The sequence below is a fragment of the Podarcis liolepis genome, assembly GCF_965112155.1.
Source record: "Podarcis liolepis genome assembly, chromosome: 4".
Lineage (NCBI taxonomy): Eukaryota > Metazoa > Chordata > Lepidosauria > Squamata > Lacertidae > Podarcis > Podarcis liolepis.
Genome location: NC_139558.1, coordinates 28,954,002 through 28,971,414, shown reverse-complemented (window position 1 = coordinate 28,971,414; position 17,413 = coordinate 28,954,002). Strand labels below are relative to the sequence as shown.

Genomic DNA, 17,413 nt, shown 5'->3' with positions numbered 1-17,413 from the left:
TCCCAGTTAGCGCTCCAGCTGCCAGCTGCATCCACTACCAGGCCACATAATTTGTTTTAAATATTGATTTTATATTGTTTCAACCCACCCTGGGTCCTGATGGTGAAAGGTAGGTGATAACTTTAACTATACCTAGTTACTTGTGGAACACTAGAAAAGGTAAACAGTTTATCAGTGCATATACTAAGCCGTGCAGCCTTTAAAAATCCAGGTTATCATATCTGAAGGAGACAATGAACTAGCAAAAGGAACTAAGCAATTATCCCAGGATCTCCAATTATTGAAGTGTTAATTAAAGTGACAGTGTGTGCCTCTGAAATATATAGAAAGAACTTTAAAACAGTAGCAGGAAGAACTACTAAAATGTGGTGTATGAGCCAAATTAGATACAATTTCAGAAATTCTCGTTTTAAGACTGCTATTTCCATTTTTGCATTGTAAGCAGCTGACCTTCGCAGTTGTGGGACACCCCCTTTGGAAACATGAGGACAAAACTTGCGAAGGGATTGGAAATAAATGTCCAGTGCAGCCATAAACCGTAACTGTAGTTTATTTTTAATTGTGATTAAGCATGATGGGTTGTATTCGGTGATGTTTTACAAAGAAGAGACCCATTGAAATTAATGGACATAACTTAGTCATGCTCATTCATTTCCATGAGTCTACTCTTGAGTAAAATCTAGCTCAATACCACCCTATGTATGTATTTGCTATATTAACCAATATAGAAAATTCTTAAAACATGTCTGCACAGGACCACAGATTCATATAAAGTTCATATTTAAAATTGACTTTCATGCCACAATTTTCCTCGAGGTCTGAATTGGATTTCTAATTTGTCAGTTTAAGTGTCTGTCTTGAAAAAAGAAATTGATTCAATGACACCATCCTACGAAGTCTCCACCTTCCCAGGGTTCAAACTCAGTTTATTGGCCCTCACCCAGTCCACCACTGCATAAAGGCCCCTGTCCAGAGCTTCCTCAGCCTCTCCTGGTTCAGATGTTATGGAGGAAATAGAGCTACATATTGCCAATTTACCAATGGCACCATGCTCCAAAACTCCGAATGACCATTGTGCAAATGGCTTCATATAGATATTTTTAAAAAGCACAGGAGGACAAATGTTGCCCCAAAGAACCCCATAGCACAAGTGCCAGGGGGTTGAAGACCCACTCCCCCAATTGGGACCCCCTATTGGGTCAACCACACAGGGAGGAATGGAACCGCTGTAGAACAGTTCCTCCGATACCAGGACCACTCCGTGGATGCAGGATACCATGATCAAAAGCTGCCGAGAGCAGCAGGGTTACACTCTCCTTGTCACTCTCCCAATACAGGACACCTGTCAGGGTAACCAAAGCCAGTTCTGCCCCCAAACCAGGCCTCAAACCCCAACTGAAGTGGATCCAGATACTCAGTGCCACCCAGAAACACGACCACTCGGTTACAGAGCAATGAGGGATACAAGCCAAGAATTTGGTTTGCATATGTAACCCAAAGTAAAGCAAAACGAAAGGAAATCAAACCTGAAAAGAACAAACAAGTTGGGATAAATACACTTTCGCAGTAGGTTAAATATTATTTGTTAAATACTATTTATGCCAAGTTGCTGTTTGTCCTTTGCATATTTAACTAGCCATGCCTTCATATCATATTGTGTTGATGACCTCTAGACCAGATTCCCCCCCCCCCCAATTCCTAATGTATCACTGAGAATGACTTCAAACTTGGTAAACCAGTGGGAAGATTTGATCTTCCTCCTTGCACGCTTGTTTTGACTGCCCAGTGCTGAGCTTACACATCTCCCCCTGCCAAGCCCAACACAAAGAGAACACCATTATATCTAGGCATGGCAGGTTCAGGTGTTTCCTCTGCCATAGGAGAACTTGCATGCTTCATTTCTCCTGCATGCTTTCAAAGCCTCTTTTAGCCCAAAGCAAAGATGAATTGATAAACAAAATTGTTTTGCTTCGTTTTGTTTTAAAAATACTTTATATGTTGGTCTTCAGTTTGTTTCTGTGCATTTACAGCTTGCCATTCACTGTGTAGTCCGTTAACACATAAAACTTCTTAATGCCTGGTAAACACATCAATTAAACTGTACCAAACAGCAACCAAAGCTAGCAAAAGGAATCAAGAGAGAGATTCTGTGCTCATCCTCTGCCGCCCTAAAGTCCTAGGCAAAAAGATGCTTCTTGACTCATGGTTGAAATGTATACAGTGATGAGCGGAGGCATGCCTTGGAAGGGAGGGCATTCCACAACATGGGCCCACCACAGAGAAAGCGCGCTCTTGGACCACAGCCCCACAAACTTTACATGCATGCATTTTGACTTTTGTCCCTCTTTAAAAACAAAAGCCACCCACACACCCCGCCCAATCTGAATTGAAATGTTCTGTTCTAATAGCCATAGTGGTAAACAATTTACTTCCCAACTACAAAGAGTTAAGGAGGGAAAGAGTAAGTAAACACATTCATGTTTCACTTAGAGATAAATGAGCATTTGTGAAGCAAAACAATCTTAGCATTTGGCTTTCATCACATTCAATATACTATAGGATGAATCAGTCTTGGTTGGAGTTCATTTCTCGGATCAAGACTCATGTGATATTTCGTCTCTTGCAGAGTTCAAATTAGTCACTTTTGGGGGGAATGCTGTGTTAAAAAGGCATCATGCTGTGCGTTATTTGGTGTTTGATTTACAGTATGTGTTGAGTTTCTATGGCTGCTGCTTTCAGGCAGAGGAAAAACTATGCTTATTTGTAAGAATTTGGAACACGATTTGGTTGCTCTTTGCATGATAGTATCCTTTTTATGTTTTTATATTTGATAAGTGGAATATTTCGCCTTCGTGCACTTGAACCTTCATTCCATATCACTATTTTTAAAGCTCTCCTAATATGCAGCATAAATATTAGTGTTCCCTAGTTGTTTTTGTCACCATAGTACATATAGGAAAGACTATAGAAGAGCAAAGCAGTGGGTCTATATGTATAGCCTACATATATTTACTTGGAAGACCCATATTATTCACCAGGACTTGCTCACAAGTAAGTGTGCATAGAATTGGAGCTTCAGACAGGGACCACTGCCCTCATCAAGTATATACAAGCAAACTGGCAACCATTAGAAGTTAAAAAATACCTCCAGTTAGTTGTCTCTTCTCATTCAGCCTGTGGACAACACCAACAGAAATGTATACTTTGGATGAATTCCGTGGGTGGGGATGGTTAAAAAACTGGTTTCTAAAACAAAGCCAACTTCTATCACTAGCCAATGTCTGAAAAACCTTCTGTTGCAAGGAGGTCATTCCAACATTGGATTCAAGCAGAATGAAGCTGGGATTTAAATTCTTAGAGGTGTGCCTTTAAAAATAAATAAATGAAACTGATAATGACCCCATATTTCTTGCAGCAGTAGTGCTTGCTACAGGAGCTAGAGTCCAGTCATCATTCTTGAGATGGCCCTGTACAAACTTGTTACGCAGGGCCCCTCCCACACACGATCCCATCCCTTAAGTACAATACCATTACTCATGGAAGAAAGAGCTTTATTTTTAATTCTGAAATAACACCAAGGCCCATTTGGAAGCTTTTTTGCCGTGCACAAAACACACACTTGGACACCAGGTACATAGACACAGGGAAATAATTTTCCAAATATATCCCCAAGAATTACTTCAAACCAGCTGTCATGATAAACTACGATTGTGACATAGAGACTCTGTGGTTAAAATAAATGAGAGCCCACCACCATACTTTTGGGAAATGTCAGCCTTCGATTCCACTTCCTTCAAATATGCCGCCATTTGGTTTCTGTTTATTTACTGAAGGCTGGATCCATAGAACTGCCCATTCAGGCTATTGCAGCTATTTCCAGATAATCTGGTAATTTGAAATGGCAGTAGCCTGTCGGGTACCAAACATTTTGGCAAATCCTGTGCAATCCAAACCTGCTAGTCTGGAAGGAAACTTGTACAGTGGAACCTCCATTTTTTAACGTAATCCGTTCTGGAAGACTGCTTGGCTTCCGAAACGTTCGAAAACCAAGGATCAGTGGACTGGCTGCAAAGTAATTGGGGGGGGGGGGAACTGCACCTTGGAAGCTATTAGACTTCTGAGGAACGTTCGAAAACTGAAGCACTTCCAGATTTTCACTGTTCGGGAGCCAAAACATTTGAGAACGGAGCTGTTTGAGTTCCGAGGTTTGACTGTCTGTGATAAACCTATCCCATGGGAAACACTGTGAAGGTTGTGTACATTTCAAAGCTACAAATATAAGAATTTGCTTTATTCTGTTTTAAAACCAAAACACCTCAGTCCTTCTGTTGTTCTCTTTTGTTCTGAATGGCTTTGAACTTGCCTGCCAGCTTTTTGAATGAAAGGAGTGATGTCTCTTAGCATTTTGGCAGCGGCCTATACTTATGAGAAAATATATCTTATTTGGGTCAATACAGTCTGATTTTTGCCTGGCCTGATTATGTAGTTCATTTATCCATGACAAAGCAGTTCATTGGCAGAGAAGCCGTTATCTCCTCTGAAAGTGGGCCATTGAATGCAGGACAGCTTAAGTGGTAAAATTATTAGAGTACTAAATGAAAAATTAGCCAGAACTGCTGAATATCCAGATTAATTCTATTCTGCCTTCCGACAGCATTTGTACCATATAGTATTTTACGGTGCAATTCGGTTTTTTGCTAAAGTGAGATTTCATCATGTTGCATTTCATAATTTACAACAAATTTGATCTTCAGATGTTTGTTTAGGTTCTGTAAAATTCATGCACACTTTTATTGTAAATATAACAAAAACTGAAATGTTAGTTGGATGCATATAAGTGTCTTCTAGGAAAAAATTATGGTATCCACTAAAGCAGTTTACTGCTATGAAGACGTTTAAACATTGTTGCAGTACTTTAATAAGAGTTTAAATGATGTGAATAGCAGAAGAAAAGAAAAAACATCAACATTCTGAATGTCATTAACATTCAGAATGAAATTTCCTGTTGCATTAGAAAGCTGGTGTAATAATGAGGAAAGTAAGTATATTGTTGGGTTTGGATGTGAGAAACTCATAAGTGGATCTGGGCAAGTCAATGTTCAACTTTATCAGCTGTTACAAAAATAAAATCGACATTGCGTTTCTTGTAGAGTGGGTGGGGCTAAAGATACTTTATTTTAAAAAAATACTCCACAAAGGAGATGTATTTGGTCGGTATATGGAGCAATGGAGAATAGCAATGGACACTTATTCCATAGTCAGGGAACTATGAATTCCTGGAGTTGGTCCTATTCAGTTCAATAGCATTTGTTTCTGAATAGGCATGCATGTGATTGCATTGTTAATCTTACAGTATATAGGTCTTTATATGTAAGATTACATGCTTTTTTTCCCCAGGAGGGCCAAGTTGCATGAAGTAATTTATTGATATCTTACAAGACTAGTCATATATTGGCTTCCTGTTATGTCTTATAAGCTTTTCACTTATATTTTTCGCTCCATAGGACACACTTTTCCCCTCTTAAAAACTAAGGGGCAAAGTCTGTGGGTCCTATGGAGCAAATGCAGGGGGGAGGCAGGCAGGAAAAGCCCCCAAGAGCTGCACATAAGCTTCGCGCGGCTCTCGCGGGCTTTTCCCTAGGAGGGAGAAAGGACTGACGCGGCCAGGCTAAAGAGGAAGCCAAGGCAGCGAGCGGGATGGATCTTGCTCGCTGTCTTGGCTTCTTTGCTCTTTGGAGCTGGCAGAGAAACCCGGGCTTCCCCCGCAGCCCCAAGAAGCTCTGGGAGAAGATTTCCCCCTCTAAAAACTAGGTGCGTCCTATAGAACGAAAAATATGGTATGTTCTTTTCATATGATGAAAGCAGCCACTGGAAAGGAGAGATAGTAAATTGTTACATGTGTATGGACATATCCCCCCCCCCCCAATACATCTAGTCTTGGAGTCAGTTATCAGGTAAGAACTATGGCCAAAGTCTCACCAAGGCAACGGAGTCCCGCCCACATGGGTGCTATGAGTTTGGTTCATTTGGCACTCCGTCTATGAAATGATGCATCTCTGGCCCACACAGTCTTTACAAAACTCCATCCACATTAAATGATGTGATCAGCAATGCGCTAGACTGTTTGCCCAGTGTAGCTTTAGCTATAGCAGTAGTTCCTGCCACCACCGAATGACTTCCCTCACTGCGGTACAGGTGTGTTTGTTTATACCGCTCGCCTTCTCTTCATAAAGAGAAGAAGCACAAAGCTGATGCTTTAGTAGATAATTGAGAAGAAGTAAGCAAAGTATTCATATGGCTCTCTTAACGTCTAGCTTTTGCCACACACACATATGGGTACTTCCTTTTAGCAGGGTTTGCTAACTTAGGGCTGCTATTTTTAAGGGAAATCGGCAAAAGGGACACTGCCAGGATGTACGGATTTTCCCGGACATTTTGCCGAGTTCCACCCAGACACTGCTTTGGACTGCAGTATTCCGGGTGTTGTTGTCGTACAGTCGTGTCCGACTCTTCATGACCCCATGGACCAGAGCACGCCAGGCCTTCCTGTCTTCCACTGCCTCCCGCAGTTTGGTCAAACTCATGTTGGTAGCTTCGAGAACACTGTCCAGCCATCTCGTCCTCTGTTGTCCCCTTCTCCTTGTGCCCTCCATCTTTCCCAACATCAGGGTCTTTTCCAGGGAGTCTTCTCATGAGATGGCCAAAGTATTGGGAGTCAGTATTCAGGGTATGTCTGAGAAATTCCTGACGTAAGGCAACCCTAGCTAACTAAACTGCGGGATTTTATTTTTTAAAAAAACAAAAGCAATTTAACAATTAGTAACATAATAACGTCTGGTGTTCACTTGCTTTTCACTTTTGTGGCATTTTCTGTTAGAGAAAAGGCTCTTTCTCTGAGAGCATGAAGTGTTCAATGCAAACGTCTCTGAGCAGATTTGGAAATTACAGTCACCACTAAAACTTTTACCAGGTGGGATGCATAATTAGCAGGAGAAGAATTGCTGGCAGAGGCCACATTTTACAGCTTTTATGATGTCTAGAAAGTCTTCCTGATTCTTGACTTGTAGTTTCCTGTCAGTATATGGCTTCATAAGTTCACATTACTCTTACACCCTCTGATGATTTGGTGATTTTGTAGTTACTGTCTTAGAGCAGGTTTGGCTAAATTTGATGTGAACTCAGGAATGTGGAGGTTGCTGCTCTGCTCAAAATCCCATTAAGGAAATGGTTTCCCCCACACACACCTCTGCTGTGCGTGTTCTAAAATGGGCAGCTTTACTTACACAGGTCCCAGAGCCCAGCGCATATGCAGTTGCCATTCCTGTACATGGGGAAGCTCCATTGGACGCCAAAAAGAAGTCATTGTGTTCAAAGCAATGTGCTGAAATTTATAGCTTCATGAAGTTGTGGATAGGAGCTTGGCATCTCAGAGGCTGATATCCTCTGAGAGTTATAGGAAGGCAATCACATGATTTTGAGTTCTTTATCTTTCCTATACCTCAGAAGGAGACTACTGGACTAGATGGGATTCTTGTTCTCATGCAGCTACGCTGTATTTCTGATCACCATCCTCTTATAAATGACAGTTTGGGGATCTAGGACTGTAGTCAGAAATTCTTGAATGCCTGCAGTTTGGATCTGTGTCAAATTTAGGCATGCATTAGTAGATGCTTAAGTTTCCTGTCTCAAACCGTTCATCTAAAAATAACTTTAACGTGGTCACATTTAATTCCAAAAGAGGAAACCTCTAGGGGGAAGAAGCAGGTTAGTTAAAAGGAAGTTGGAAGGGAGGAGCCAATCTCTTCTGGATCTTGAAGATCATTTAAAACCACTATAATAAAAGCTTAGCTGGAATGCACACCACAGATTAGGAAATGCACAGCCAACTTCAAGAGGACGCCAGCGTGGTTAATATGCTAAGTCAGAGAAACCATAAAATGGCAGGACAGCGTATGACATTTATTGTGGGCTCAAATAAGTCATTAGCAGTGCAATCCCATGCATGTCTACTGAAAAGTAATCTCCATTGAATTAAATGGTACTTACCCCAGATAGGAGTGTATATCAGATGTGGAGACCCTTCGTCCCTGCTAGATGTGGCTGAACTACAACTTCCATAATCCCTAATATTGGCTTGCTGGGGCTGATCCAAGTTGTGATTCACTTGCACCTGGTGTATACAATTGCAATCTTAAGCTTTCCATCATCATCATCATCATCATCATCATCATCATCATCTGTATCCTTGCTTAAGAATATCTGCTGCCTGGTACCCAAAAGCTGCTTCTGATCTTCTGGAGCATTGGACACCAATCATGCTATTGCTGGATTCATAAGCTTGGTATAAAGAATGTCAGAGTGAAATCAGTTTTCTTCTGAATACGCGCAAACACAAGTTTCTCTCTTCCCCTGGCTGTTTTGGTTGTGGCACCAGGATTGTTTTTTTACAGAACTCTAAATGCTCTCTTGTGGAGACCTAGTTAAAGCATACTCTGCTTTTTGTTTTTAACCAATTATGTGACTTTAATTGTTTGCTTTTGTTGTATTTTTGTTGTAAACCACTCCAACCCTTTTAAATAGAAAAAAAATAGGGTATAGATATCAAACAAAGTAAACTAGACCACGTCTCTTGTGTCCGATGGGACTTATTCCCAGATAAAAGTGCACTCCTTATCTTTTAGCATCCATAACAGCTAATCTTAAAGTAGTGCAAAATGTGAGAGATGCCCATCTCATCTTAGTCTAGGCAATCAGATAAATACAAGAGGGGAAATGTTCTCACTCAGCCCAGAGCTTTAAAGTACTGAAATTAGCATCTGTAAAAAAGCCTTCAAGCTGAGACCACGATAATGCATGATTAGGAAAGCTTAATATATGTGTATCTATCTGTGCGCATAAAAATGAACTGAGAAGATTTTTCACAAGCTTTAATGCTATGCGTGTAATTAACACGCTCCACTTTTTAAATAACTGCTGCCAAGCACTGCTGTGAAACTTCTAACAAGAACATCTGACCGAAATAGAAAATGAGATCACAGTTCCATGCTGTTAGATGTCGCTATCAAGAACAGTGGAAATGCTAAAATGGCATACAAGCTGTGAAAGAGTAGTTTGGAATGATATTTATTGGTCTGGCTTGGTGGTGGAAATGAAAGAACAGCGGAGGCTTTTAAGCCCCATGCAGTTTTTCAGGCAATGCCGATGACAGGTTAAAAATAGGGGGCTGGGGAACCAAGTTGTTTAACTGGTTCACGTATGTCTGAACTTGGATAGCAAAGGAGCTCCATTAGACGAGACCACGAGAAGCAATATTTCATTGCATTTACTAGGAATACGATGCTGTTACATTAGGCGATTGTACTTCTTGAGCAGCCCAGAGTTCACCCCCCCACCCCCAAACCCGCCTTTACTTCCTTTGGGCCAATTCCCAACTGCACATGCAGGAAACATTAAGTCAGGATTGAAAGGAAAACCCACCGCGGCTTGCCACAGAAAACAAAACGAAGAGATAATGCACATGTGCTTCATTTTAAAATAAATCTATGCATGTTGGCTTTAATGTTGCTTTGGTTCACATCCTATGTAATGCTGTCCGGTCTCAGTTCTTTTTTGTTTCATTCCAGGAGGTGTACCTTTGCAAGCAAAATGCAACCGGCTGTGATCATGGGCGTAGCCAGGATTTTTGCTAGGGGGCGCAGGCCTTTTGTTGGAGGGGAGCAGAACCTCAGTTAGCTATGTATTTTTATTTATTTTTGTTGATTGGGGGGGCAGCGGCCCCTCCCTGTCCCCTCCCCCCTTGGCTGGCCATGGCTGTCATATTAAAATGGTGGTTCGTTTTAATAAGAGTTGTGATTAAAATTAGTGCATTTCCTTAACTGGGATTATCTCTGGTGGTTTATTTCTAGGTATTAAATAGAGCAAAAATCCTTAATGTGTGTGAATGGATGCATGTGCGCGCACACAGCCTCTAACTGTTGAAAGGCCGGCAGTATTAGGTTTCTAAATCAGGTCATGCACACAGCCATCTGCATACTGATTCGGCAGCCAGAACCCTAGATTTTCAACTGACCTGTTCCTAATGTGAGCATTGCCTGCCAGCACCTTGTTATGTAGTGAAGCAGATTAAATTATGAGGTTTAGTGTGTGGCTTCCGCCACACAGGGGTTTGTCTTTCATTCCTTCCTATGACACACATAAAAATTGAACTCCTCGCCCACTATTCATAAAAAAAGATTTATAAGGAGAATTCACTTCTTGGATATCTATTCTATGATTCTCTTCCTCCCTCCCCCTTCCCCGAATTACACTCCATCCACCCCGGGATAGGATATGAGCCCAGGCTTTTAAATGGAGCCGGAAGTTACCAGCGCCCAGTTTTGGGACTTAATAAGAATATTTCAGTGGGACGCGGGCGGCGCTGTAGTCTAAACCACTGAGCCTTGGTCTGGCCAATCAAAAGGTAGGCAGTTCGAATCCCCGCGACGGGGTGAGCTCCTGTTGCTTGGTCCCAGCTCCTGCCAACCCAGCAGTTCGAAAACACCCAAAAAAGTGCAAGTAGATGAATAGGTACTGCTCTGGCGGGGAGGTAAACGGCATTTCTGTGCACTGCTCTGGTTTCGGTGTTCCATTGCGCCAGAAGGGGCTTAGTCATGCTGGCCACATGACCTGGAAAAACTGTCTGTGGAAAAGCATCAGCTCTCTCGGCCTGTAAAGCGAGATGAGCACCTCAACCCCAGAGTCGTCTGCGACTGGACTTAACTATCAGGGGTCCCTTACTATCAGGGGTCCCTTTATCTTTTAAAAACATTTAAGCACATGCCTTTCCCTCGCTTGTAAGGAACTTGCTTGTGTGTTGCAGTAGTGTCACAGGGGTTTAGTCGATTGATTGATTGATTGATTGATTGGTTGGTTGTGCTTTTATATCACACCATTCTTCCATTATGAGGTCTCTGACAGGGTCCTAAAGTCCTCCTTCCTCTTTCCCGAAACCTAGTCAGTTCTTTCCCAAGTTTGGGAAAGGGGTTGGAAGGCTCTAGGATCCAGCCAGAGCATTGCTTCTCCTTCCCAAAGTCTGGTGCCTCAGCTGGCTTTGGGAAGGTGGGTTTGGGCAGAGAGGTGGGGTCAGATCTTTGCCTTGCCCCCTGAGCATGCAACAAAGCCATGTGCGACCTGTGGGTTCCATGTCAAAGTACTCTTGTGGCCCCACTTGGTATGAAAAGTTTGGCCACTCTGTCATAGGGTTTTTTGTTGGTTTGTTGGTTTGTTTACAGTGCACACAGGTTCTGTGGCAGAGAAGTCGATGTGAAAAGCATTCACCAACACTAGGGCACTGGTTTCAAATTTTCTAGAGCGCCTGAGGCAACATCTATGCAGTTCATGCTGCATGGTGAGACGGTCTTATTAATTGCGGTGGTCTCCAGGATTTCAGAGCATCACTGTAATAATCCATGGAAACTGGAAATGGATTGAGCACTCAAGAATATCTCACTGAAGAACTGACAAATTCCCACACATTACTGAAAAGACTGTCTCGTTTTTCAAGATGACGTGGTACTTCCTTTTTTATGCACGCATTTGTTAGAAAGTTAATCTCTTTCTTTTACTAATGTTCTGGTTTCAGGCTTGCGATGAAAAGTGTAAAAGCATTCACCTGACATAGGCCTTTTGAATTGACTCATTCAAATGTTTTGGGGAATAGGATGGAAACGTATTCTCAAAACAGTTAAGTAAATGCAAGCCCCATGTGGGCATTCGGGTTACTCACATGTAAACAGGAGTGCAAGAGGGGAGCAAGCTCTAGTGTGTCGCCCTCATGCCAAGTCACAACTCTCCTGGAATTTGAGGGTAAACATTGAAGCAGGGAACCTCCTCCACTTGCGGCAATTCCCCATGCAATCCAAAACCCTGACTGGGGAAAAGAGATGTGCTGGAGGAGGCGGGGCTTGGCAGCATGCCCATGCTCACCCCCATATGTTTACTTACATGCCAGTAAAAAGAACACTCAAATAGGACTTACAGTCTTGGGTAGAACCTAAAAGGAATGGTATTAGGAGGTATTGGCTCAAGAATTGCAAGATAGATAGTTTCTCATTAAAATTCAAGCCAGATAAATTTCCCCCACCTTACCTACAGCAGGAATTGTACATGGTTAGGTAGTATCGCTTGACTCATTTGGGCCTATTGTCGTAGTTATCAGCTGCTGTTGCTAGTCTCTCTCCTGTTCCTTCCTCCAGTTCCGTTGAAATTGGGTGGTAATTCATAGAGTGGATCCATGCCTGCCATCTCAACTGTTCCAACTGGAGACCTGAATCTTAACACATTCAGTTTTTGTTGTTATTTAGTCATTTAGTTGTGTCCAACTCTTCGTGACCCCATGGACCAGAGCACGCCAGGCACTCCTGTCTTGCACTTCGTCCCACAGTTTGGTCAAACTCATGTTTGTAGCTTCAAAAACACTGTCCAACCATCTCGTCCTCTGTCATCCCCTTCTCCTTGTGCCCTCAATTTCCCCCAACATCAGGGCCTTTTCCAGGGAGTCTTCTCTTCTCATGAGGTGGCCAAAATATTGGAGCCTCAGCTTCAGGATCTGTCCTTCCAGTGAGCACTCAGGGCTGATTTCCTTAAGAGTGGATAGGTTTGATCTTCTTGCAGTCCATGGGACTCTCAAGAGTCTCCTCCAGCACCATAATTCAAAAGCATCAATTCTTCGGCGATAAGCCTTCTTTATGGTCCAGCTCTCACTTCCATACATCACTACAGGGAAAACCATAGCTTTAACTATACGGACCTTTGTTGGCAAGGTGATGTCTCTGCTTTTTACATTTACACATTCAGACGTGGTTGCAAAAAAGATTCACCCATCCGCTCACAAATTGCTACCCCTTGGTATCTTATCAGGAGAGAGTGTTCTAGGTTTTGTGTATCACCTGATGATAATCTCTCTCTCTACTGCAGAAACACAATAAAACATAGAGCGCTTGCTTCTGGAAATCCTCAAGGGAGCAGAAAAGGCTTCTCCTTGGAAGAAAACCATTTGCAAGTTTTAAGGGGTGAAAGGGAAAGTTGAATTCGTTTTCTAACAGGCTTCTGACTTCTACTGCACCAAACTGAGTAGTGGACCCTTTCTGACGCTCTCCCATCAGATGTCAAAGCGATAAACATTCAGAAGACATCTTAAGGCAGCAGTTCAGGGAAATTTTTAATGTGTGATATTTTAGTGTATTTTTGGTTTCTATGGAAGTCGCCTAGAGTGGCTGGGGAAACCCAGCCAGATGGGCGGGGTACAAATAAATTATTATTATTATTATTATTATTATTATTATTATTATTATTGGTGCGCTATGACTCTTTGTTCTTGTGGAGGCAAAATGGCACCAGCCCTATGAAACGTGAGACAAATCCACGTTTTTACACTTTTTCCTGTGGCAGGAGTGGTTGATGCCGCTTTGAGAAGCTGCTGCACTGTGGACCTCTCCTAGATGGTGCGCGCTGAGACTTGCAAAGGAGTGTGGTTTTGTCGGCTCAGATAGCTTAGTATTGTCAGTTGTCAAAAGTAATGGTTTAGGGCAGTAGCTGTTGCAGTTGTTGTTTTTTTAAACTTTTTTTATTCAAAATTAAAACAAAACATATTATCCAGAAACATATCATCCTTATTCTCCCCACCCCCCTACAAAACCCACCCCCACCCCCCGACTTCCCTCAGTTCCAGTCTTTGATTTCTCTGAGAATGCTGTTTTCTGCATGTTACACAGTTGTATAGATCCTCAAACTATTTAGCTGATTATTATCAATAAAAACTTTGTGAATGTTTATTCAAAGCCAGCCAAGGAGTCCATTTTGCTTTGTTGTGTCTTCAAACACTTTGTAAAGGGTTCCCATTCATCTTTAAAGTCACAGTTATCCTTGTCCCGTAGCTTATATGTCAGTTTTGCCAGTTCTGCATAGTCCATCATTTTTTCTTGCCATGATTCTTTAGCTGGGGTTTCTTCATCCTTGTGCTACTAGAACTCTCGTGGCCGTTGTCGCATACATGAAGATGTTTTTCAGCTTTTTCAGCTGGTGCAGTTTTAAGAATGAGATGGCATTTTAAAATTACATGCTCAGTATTCTATGTTCCCAGTCAAATGTGATTTTACAGTGTGTGTGTGTGTGTGTGTGTGTGTGTGTGTACCTTCTCTGTCTCACTATGAACCTAATACAGTGCATATCTCCACATGGATACTTGATAAAAAAAGAGGCTCACTTCTTCCCACCTTTGTATGCTTTGTCATCTGGGAAGGGGAGGGGACACAATAGAGCTTTAGATAATGTTTGAACTGGTCAGAGATTTTGTGTGTGTGTGTGTGAAGTGAGTACAGTAAGTACTTACGCAGGGGTTATGTTTTGGGGGTCGCTCCAAATTCACATAAATAGTGGTGCCTCGGGTTACATACACTTCAGGTTACATACGCTTCATGTTACAGACTCCGCTAACCCAGAAATAGTGCTTCAGGTTAAGAACTTTGCTTCAGGATGAGAACAGAAATCGGGCTCTGGCGGCGCAGCGGCAGCAGGAGGCCCCATTAGCTAAAGTGGTGCTTCAGGTTAAGAACCGTTTCAGGTTAAGAACGGACCTCCGGAATGAATTAAGTACTTAACCCGAGGTACCACTGTAGGCAAAGTCCATTGGGTTCAATGGCGGGTGGAGTTGCCAAAGTCTTCCCTCGACGCCCACTTCCTTTAAATTTTATTTTATTTTATTTTTTAAATTGCCAAGCATGTAAAGCTGAATGTATGGAAGGTAAAAGTGCGTAACTTGTGGGTTTACCGTACTCCATTCCTATCAGTGTTGTTACCTCTTCAGGGGTTTTAGACAAGAGGCCGAACCCAAGTCCCCATTGTAATCCCATAGCTGAACCACAATACTAGGCATTTTAAATGTATATTCAATAGGAGTAAAAACCTGAAAAGTACTCAGGTATATTCAATAGAAACATCTCCTTTAGGTGGTGATTGCCTCCCAGCTTCCACAAGTGGGACAACATTTTAAGAATTCCAAAATTTAACCATACATTGTTTCTCCAAATACGTTTCCCTAATTCTTTTCCTCTTCTTCTTTTTAGGAGAAGCTAAAAATCTTCCTACGTATCCAGGGCCAAACAAGATGAGGGATTGCTACTGTACTGTAAACCTGGACCAGGAAGAGGTTTTCAGGACCAAAATAGTGGAGAAATCACTATGGTAACAACATTTATTTTGAATTAAAAAGTATCCTAGCAGTTTTCTACTGTACATTTATTTGGAGTTCAAGATATCTTATTTTGCTTTCTGGAGAAGAACTGCATCAAGCTTCTGTCACTTATATAAATTGCCCAGTAGTATCTCAGAATCCTGGCATCTTGTATTTTTCCTTGTAAAAACACACACACAAAATGTTATTTTCTTGAGAAAACCCATTCGGTAGGGCTGAACTAGATGAGATGGTAATTGCTGCCTTATTTGGGAGTTGCAGTTCACGTGATTTTAAGAGTTGTGTGAGGGGGATACTGGGGCTGTGCTTGTTGGTTCTTCCCATCCTCTCCCCCACCTACAGATTGGGGTGGCATATCTGAAGAGAAAGAGCCTGCTCTGGGTATAAGCACTCATATTTAAACCCGGTTATACAGGGTTTTGCATCATGGGGGGGGGGGCTTGTTTGTGTGTCACAGGTTCCCCTTTACAAATGTGTCCCCCCACCCAAAGTGTGGATTGCGGGTATTGGGAGCGGGGCTGCCAGAGGCATGACAAAGGGAAGTGTAGTTGAGTGGTTACGGTTTCACTTTTTCTGTTGAAAATCCATGGAACTTGCAAGTAAATGCTTCAGGTTTTTTCAGAGCACTCCTATAGTTGTCTACTCAGAGGTAAGTCCAATTGAGTTCAGTGAATCTTCTTCCCATGTACATGGGTGTAGGAGTGAATCCTTAACTCTCTTGTCAATTGAATCCTTCTCTCTTGCTCAGAGGATGAAGCTTCCCGTATTTTTACATTTCAAAGATCATTAAAATGGCCCACAGGAGGGTTTATTGTCTTCATTGACGTCACTTTGCTGGACTAATCCAATAACCCTTTCCTATTGAGAAAATAAGTCCTTTGGGGGTGGAGGGAAGAAGGGGGGGGGGAAATGTTATTTTTAGACATTCCTATAACATTAAACTGGTGTGTTGTAGCTTCTCTGCAATCATGATGTGCTTATTTCTAGCAAAAGCCCGTTTAGCTCTCAAGATGTGATCAGGGAATGTTTCCTCTCTCTCTCTCCCCCCCCCAGCATCATGTCTTTCTCTCTAGCATACCCTTTCCCACTAACTTAGCAAGGGCAGGGATGACCAAATTTGCAAAGCTCAAGGTGGCAATCTGAGAGTAAGCCCCACTGAACAGAGCAAATCATTATTTCGTGTAGATGTGTGCTGGATTATACTGTAAGAGCCTTTGCAGAAATCTGTGTATGGCAGAGGCAGCAGTTTTCACCAACATGTCTCCTCTGCCCCTTGTTGAAGCGATTTCCCCCAGGTTTCATCTAACTTTGCTTTAGTAATGCGATAACTTTCTCAACTGCTAATGACTTGTCCACGATGCTTATTTTTCTCTGTCTCCCACCTACACCTGTTCCTCACCCACCCACCCACTTCTAACTCCCCAGTCCAAAATACAACCCCCAGATTGAGTTCTCACATGCATTCTCTCCTGAGCTTCTTATGAGCTGAGAAATGGGAGTAGCGAAAATGGAATTAGGCAGAGGTGGGGCACACGGAAGTGGGTCTGCCCTTCAGTTTTCTTGATGGCCACACCTGACACTCACAACAGAATTTGAACAACTCAAGAGCAGGTGAATGCAGTGCTGACTTGACCCACTTTCTGAGAATGAACATCCTTTCCTTTTCAAGCAAGGGTGGAGTGGAGGAATCAAAAAGGAAAGGATGATTAAGGTTGTCTGTCACTACTTGCAGAAACTGCTGAAATGCATTTAGGCTGCAATTAAGCATAGTTATGTCCTGTTGATTTAACCGCACGCAGGATTACAACCTTAGTGAGTTTAAGAGGTCTCTGCAAAGTGCAGTAAGAGGGAACAAAAGATTTTGTTAAAGGTTTACTCATCGGCGAGACCATTTGGATCATCATGCTCAACATTATATTTCAGGAATCAAAAGAATAGAAACTCCATCCCAATGAAAGAATGTGAATATTTGTTCACATCCCTTGCCACTCTTTCTCGCTCTTCTTATGTTGGATGCTTATGTTTTCTTCTTATGTTGGATGCTAAGCTCCATGAAGCAGGAACATATTCTATCTTTTTTTTTAATGCTGTAAGCTTCCTGTAAGTTGCTATTGGTGTGTAAATAATTATACAACAAGTTAACAGGCAGGCAAAACTTTTTGTGGCTCGAGGACATACATGCTT

The 17,413-nt window shown here is 42.2% G+C and overlaps 1 protein-coding gene across 1 annotated transcript in view; it reads left to right on the top strand.

Annotated features, from left to right (window-relative positions):
• RASA3 (RAS p21 protein activator 3) overlaps nucleotides 1-17,413 on the top strand; it is a 131,822-nt gene that overhangs the window by 32,235 nt on the left and 82,174 nt on the right. The window contains exon 2 of the mRNA XM_083501468.1: nucleotides 15,102-15,219. Coding sequence (XP_083357594.1) covers nucleotides 15,102-15,219 — 118 coding nt within the window. The remainder of the gene's footprint in view (nucleotides 1-15,101; nucleotides 15,220-17,413) is intronic.